This window comes from Kryptolebias marmoratus, linkage group LG17, assembly GCF_001649575.2.
Source record: "Kryptolebias marmoratus isolate JLee-2015 linkage group LG17, ASM164957v2, whole genome shotgun sequence".
Taxonomy (NCBI): Eukaryota; Metazoa; Chordata; class Actinopteri; order Cyprinodontiformes; family Rivulidae; genus Kryptolebias; species Kryptolebias marmoratus.
The window spans coordinates 26,867,877-26,873,764 of NC_051446.1; the positions used below are offsets into that span (position 1 = coordinate 26,867,877).

The window sequence follows — 5,888 nt, forward strand, 5'->3', positions numbered from 1 at the left end:
CTGCTGCTGCTGCTGCAGGGTTCTTCCTCTGGGGAGAACTGCTGCTGCTGCTGCAGGGTTCTTCCTCTGGGGAGAAATCAAATCAAACGTCCCTGTCTGTCAGGATCGTTGTGGTTCTGCTGATCTCGGTTCTGTGAATATTTATTGTTAGACTGTTTTTTTCCAGCTGTGCTGTCCATCTGTGTCTCTGACCTCAGGAGGTTCCTTCAGTCCCGGTCCCGGTCCCGGTCCCGGAGCCAGCGCCACCCGTGGTCTCCGGGCGCCTGGTTCAGGTGGAGCAGAGTCTGATGGTTCTGTGGGAGCGGGTGGAGTCTGCAGGACGGTGGGCGGAGCGGAGACACAGGGAGGTGCTTCAGCTCCACGCCGACCTCCATCGGCAGCAGCCATCTTGGTCTCAGAGCAGCGGTGACGGCGTGGAGCCGTGGATCAGCGACCTGCTGGACCGACAGCTGTTTCAGCTCCGCGCAGAACTGGAGGAGGACAGGCGTCAGAGGGAGGAGGTGATAAGCTCCGCCTCCTAACACCAACTAACCTAAACCCAGCGTTGAGTTAAATGTCCACAGATCTGTCTGTAGCCGAAGCGTCTGTCCTGCAGCTAAATCTGTGTTTCTGTAGATCCGACAGCAGGACCTGCTGCTGCTGAAGACCCAGAACACCCGTCTGGATCATCTGGAGCTGCAGCTGCACAGTTTGGCTGCCAGAACCCAGGTCAGTCATGTGACCAGGTGTAGTCCTGGTTTATCCCAGGTGTGGTCCATGTTTAATCCAGGTGTGGTCCATGTGTAGTCCAGGTGTAGCCCAGGTTTAGTCCACGTTTAGCCCAGGTTTGGTCCTGGTTTAGTCCAGGTTTGGTCCACGTTTAGCCCAGGTGTAGTCCAGGTTTGGTCCTGGTTTGGTCCAGGTGTAGTCCAGGTGTAGTCCAGGTGTAGTCCAGGTGTAGTCCAGGTGTGGTCCAGGTTTGGTCCAGGTTTGGTCCTGGTTTGGTCCAGGTGTAGTCCAGGTGTAGTCCAGGTGTAGTCCAGGTTTGGTCCAGGTTTAGTCCTGGTTCTGTGTGCCGTTAACGCTCCTCGTTGCCGTGCAGGAGGTGCAGAGGACACCAGAAGCTTCAGCAGCGTCGCTCCCAGCTGCAGTCAGGTAGCTTCATCCTCCTCTTCATCAGGTTTATCTGAACGAAGAAAATCAGACTTCAGTCGTTAAAGCATCAGTTTCATTGTCCTGGTTTGGACTGTTGTTGTCCTTCAACTTCCTGCAGCGCTGGCGTGGACAGACGTTCCCATGATGCTTTGCAGGCGGAGGTTCTGCGGTTGGAAGCAGCTCTGGGGGACGTAAGGCGGGACGTTCAGGGTCTGTCCTTGTGTCAGAACGGCCTTGACAGAATCCAGCAGATGGTGAGAGAACATTTGTTTTCCAACAGGACGTTTGTAACACTGAGAGGACTTCACAATAAAAGTCTTTTTGTAGAAACTTTTAATGTGCAGCAGGAAGTGAGTCGAAGCCTCGCCCACAGGTTTCAGAGCAGGTATCGGTTCTGGTCCAGGAGGAGATTCAGGCTCTGATGTTCGGTAACCAGCTGACGGCGAGGGGAGACTCCGCCCCCCTCCCTGAGTCTCTCCTGCGCTGGCTGTCGGAGCGGTTCGTCACCGAGGACGACCTGCAGGAGGCGCTCTCTGCCCTGGAGCGCAGCATCCTGCAGAACGTCAGCAGGAAGCTGCAGCGCGGCGAAGAGACGTGCCGAGAGGACGTCCTGCATGCCGCTGAGGACGCTGGGAACGCCGGGAACGCCGTGAGCCAGGAGGTGAGGGGGGAGGGGTCTGCTCCTTGTCTGTGCACGTGACCTTCAGATGTGATGCTGCGTTCAGGGCCGTTGGAAAGCTGGGACATCTGAGCCTTACCAGGTTTACTGAAAACTGTTGGCCCAGAAATTAATGGCAAAAAGATTAATTTGACAAAATATTCCTTCAGAAAAATCCAGTTTTATTTACATTTAAATCAGAACAAACAGTTTTCTGGACTTCTGTCTCCAGTTCAGTTCATAGTTTCTGATGAAAACATCTTACCTCAGATCATCAAAACAACTCTGAACCTTTAACAGGAAAAAACAACAACAGCTGCAAACATTTCATCCAGAGCAGGCTGCTCACACTGATGATGATGATGATGATGATGAAGATGGAGGGGCTCTGTGAACGGTCCGGTCCGATTCAAAGCTGGACCCACTCTTGTCCTCAAACTTGACTTCCTCAGTCTCAGAGGCATCAAAGCAGCTGTTCTGACTGAAAGAAATGATTGACAGGATGGGAACAGGCCGCGTGGTCCTAGTGCCCGACGGTTCTCCTGACACGTTAATCTCCTTGGATCTCATGGTTCTCCTAATAAACGGGTCAAACCCCTGTTCTCCTGTTCTGCAGGCCGTCCGTGTGATGGTGACGGACGCTCTGCGGCTGTTTGCTCAGGACCGGATCGGTCTGGCAGATTACGCTCTGGAGTCTGGAGGTCAGAACCTAACTTTGATTTTTAAACCTGATTAATATTTATTTGCTGCTGGAGATTATCTGCCTGTGAGTTTTAGCTGATTTGATTTCCTGACAAACAGTCTTTATAGTCAGTTTTATCTAAAACCTGACCCGAGTCCCAGCTGTTTGTTTCCGCTCTGGGCCTGCAGGGGGCAGCATCCTCAGCACTCGCTGCTCAGAGACGTATGAGACGAAGGCCGCCCTGCTCAGCCTGTTCGGACTTCCTCTCTGGTATTTCTCCCAGTCTCCTCGAGCTGTGATCCAGGTACTTCCTCCTCCAGATGAATCAGCAGAACCTGCGTCTCCATCAGGAACCCTGAGCTCTGACAGCAGAACCTCGAAATTCACTAAAACCTGAAAACTCCCCACAGACATCAGTGGGATTTTTATTCCTTTTTGATTAATCTGTAAAACATTTCCTGATGAATGAAGTCTGAAGATTTTCAGTGGAAGGTAATAATCTGTCAGATTATTGAATCTCCGTTTCCTGCAGCCTGATGTCCATCCAGGAAACTGCTGGGCCTTCAAAGGCTCCAAAGGTTTCCTGGTGATCCAGCTCTCCATGAGGATCCTCCCCACCGCCGTCACCATGGAGCACGTCCCCAAAGTCCTGGCGCCGAGCAGGACGCTGCGCAGCGCCCCCCGAGACTTCAGCGTCTACGTAAGCGAGCGCCGCCGGCGAGCGTCAGGAACACGGCGTTTAGTTCGTCAAACTGAGTCGGACGTTTGTTTCCAGGGTCTGAGAGACGAGAGTCAGGAGGAGGGGAAGCTGCTGGGAAGCTTCACCTACGAGGAGGACGGAGAAGACCTGCAGACCTTCAGCGTCTCTGTGAGTCTCTGAGGGTCTCTGAGGGTCTCTGAGGGTCTCTGTGGGTCTCTGTGAGTCTCTGAGAGTCTCTGAGGGTCTCTGTGAGTCTCTGAGGGTCTCTGTGAGTCTCTGAGGGTCTCTGTGAGTCTCTCTGAGTCTCTGAGGGTCTTAAAACGGCTGAAATGTGTCCCGATCTTCCATCTTAGATTTGTTTCTGTTGGTCCGGTGCTTCAGCTGGGACTCGGGTCAGATCCTTGTGTTTAAAGCTCGCGGTCCACAGGTTCTGTCTGAGGACCACGAGCTGAAGCTGAGACCTTTAACAAGCAAACGGAACAGAAGCTAAAACTAGCAAAACAGTAGCTGAGAGCTAAGATGAGCACAATGGTAGCTGAAATTAAAAATCCCCATTCATTTCAGTAAAACAAAAATAAATTTCAAGTATAAAAGTCTCAGCAGCCGAAGGTTCTGATGCCTCCGTGGGTCAAACAGCTGAACAGGAACCCAGTCTGAGCTGCTGAATGAGAACTTCTGGTTTAGGTTCCTTTAAAAGGTTCCACAGAAATAAATTTATTCTTAAATATTTCATTGATGCATCAAAGTCTGACGCTATAAAATCTGTCAAACATTTTTAAAAGAACCTTTTTATGAACCCGGTTGGACAGAAAGCGGGTCGCTTCCATCCAGAACTTGTTTCTGTTGTCAGGAGGAGAACCACGAGTCCTTCCAGATCATCGAGGTCCAGGTTCTGTCCAACTGGGGCCACCCGGACTACACCTGCATGTACCGCTTCAGAGTTCACGGGACGCCCAGCGACGTCTGAGGGCGACAGGAAGTCAGCAGAACCGGGTCGGCTCTGGGTGGCTTTTAATGGGCCGGTAAGTTTCCTGTGGAAACGGACTCTGACGGTTCTGAGGTGGAAAAAATCTGTTTATAGTTTTTATATTTCAGTTTGGAGCTTCTGGTTTATCGTTTCTCAGGTCTGAGCGGGTCAGAACCGGGCAGAACAAACTGAGACGAGAATCAGTCCCTTCACAATAAAAGCACCTCTTTGTTGGATGTGAGTTTTGTTTTAAAGGCTTTAAATCTCCTGCTTTAGTTGAACAGAAAGTGTGAAATAAAACGATCCGATTGGACCAGACGGTTCTGTATCACTGAGCGGGTTTAAAAACACGACTTCTCTCAGCTGCAGCAGGAGAAATGTTTCAAAGAGGAAAGTCCAATAAACCAACAACCCTTCAGTTTATTTCACCTGTGGATTAATGTGTTTCTGTGTATCATAATAAAGACGTGACTTTTTAAGACTGTTTGCTTTGATTTAATCTTCTGGAGCACAGAGTCTGACCCCGGCCCGGGCGGGGTGAGTCTGACCCCGGCCCGGGAAGGGTGAGTCTGGCCCGGGCGGGTGAGTCTGACCCCGGGTGGGGGCGTCAGCAGAGTGACCTGAGGTGGAAGAAGACGGACACAGAGCAGCTGTAAAGAAAAAGCAAAGACTGGAAACAAGTTTCTGACCTGAACATTCTGCAGTAAATCCTCCATCTCAGTCTGTGATCGTGTAAAAACATTCAAAGGTCTCTAAACCTCAGTTCAGTCATGTGACCCGTTTGAACTGAAACAGGGTCGGGTTCTGAGCTCGATGGTTGTCCAGTTCTGCTGTCGGAGCCCAGTGGTCCTGATGGAGATGCAGCTTCTTTCACACCTGCAGGAAGAGAACTGACAGAAAAATAAACAGTTTAACAGTGTGAGAATGTGACCTGATCCAGCATCAAACACTCACAGACATTAATACTTTAACAATTTAATCATCAGTTTATTAATGTAAGATAACAAGAATTATAACAATTAGAAAACTGGCTTTGTTAGTTTTTGGTATCTGAAAAATATTCAGATATAAACTGTTTGAACTACAAATGAAGTTGATAAAACAAGCAGTTGAACTTTTTAGCAGATGGAGATGGGAGGTCTTAGGCTTTTAATTTGAAAATCTGTCAGACAGTAAAGGTGCTACAGAGCTGTTTGGACCCCGAGGTTCTGATCCGACTCGTGTTCTTCTCCTGGACTCTCCTGTCCCCCCTGGTGGCCTGTTGGAACATGACAGCTGAGTCAGACCGAGTCAGAGACACGTTTCCTGCCGGCCCAGAGATGAAGAGCAGCAGAGTCTGAAGGACCTGATCAGAACTGTGGTGAGGCCGGGTCGGGTCGGGTCGAGTCGGGTCTCACAGTCAGACCAGCCGTCGAGGATGATCAGCTGTAAACAGGCTGCTGTTGTCCCAACAGTCTCCTCTAGACTGGGTCACCTTAATGTCTGACACTCATCAGAACGTCATGAAGACAGAAATGTTCAGAAGAAGGAAAACTTGAGGTTTCTGTCTAAAACCTGCTTTAATTCCAGAAGTGTAATAAAATCTAACATTATCAGTGTTTGTGTCCTGTTCATTTAAAATCTGATGATGTTCAGCTCAGAGATAAAAGTTTCTCCTCAGGTCCGAGTCACGCCATGTTTCCTGTCAGAGACGGAGGAACCGAACGTTCCTGTCAGAGACGGAGGACAGAAAACTGATGATACAGGA

At 50.1% G+C, this 5,888-nt stretch overlaps 1 protein-coding gene across 12 annotated transcripts in view; it reads left to right on the plus strand.

Annotated features, from left to right (window-relative positions):
* LOC108249254 (SUN domain-containing protein 1) overlaps window positions 1-4,620 on the plus strand; it is a 13,889-nt gene extending 9,269 nt beyond the window's left edge. For 11 of the 12 annotated variants that reach the window (XM_037980868.1, XM_037980871.1, XM_037980863.1 and 8 more), the window contains 10 exons: window positions 198-500; window positions 616-708; window positions 1,082-1,134; window positions 1,253-1,388; window positions 1,508-1,795; window positions 2,409-2,493; window positions 2,663-2,778; window positions 3,007-3,174; window positions 3,250-3,342; window positions 4,025-4,620. In XM_037980868.1, the coding sequence (XP_037836796.1) occupies window positions 198-500; window positions 616-708; window positions 1,082-1,134; window positions 1,253-1,388; window positions 1,508-1,795; window positions 2,409-2,493; window positions 2,663-2,778; window positions 3,007-3,174; window positions 3,250-3,342; window positions 4,025-4,141 (1,452 nt within the window). In that variant the 3' untranslated portion in view covers window positions 4,142-4,620. The remainder of the gene's footprint in view (window positions 1-197; window positions 501-615; window positions 709-1,081; window positions 1,135-1,252; window positions 1,389-1,507; window positions 1,796-2,408; window positions 2,494-2,662; window positions 2,779-3,006; window positions 3,175-3,249; window positions 3,343-4,024) is intronic. The other variant, XR_005234327.1, reaches the window with a different exon arrangement.
* The last annotated feature ends 1,268 nt before the right edge of the window (window positions 4,621-5,888 follow it).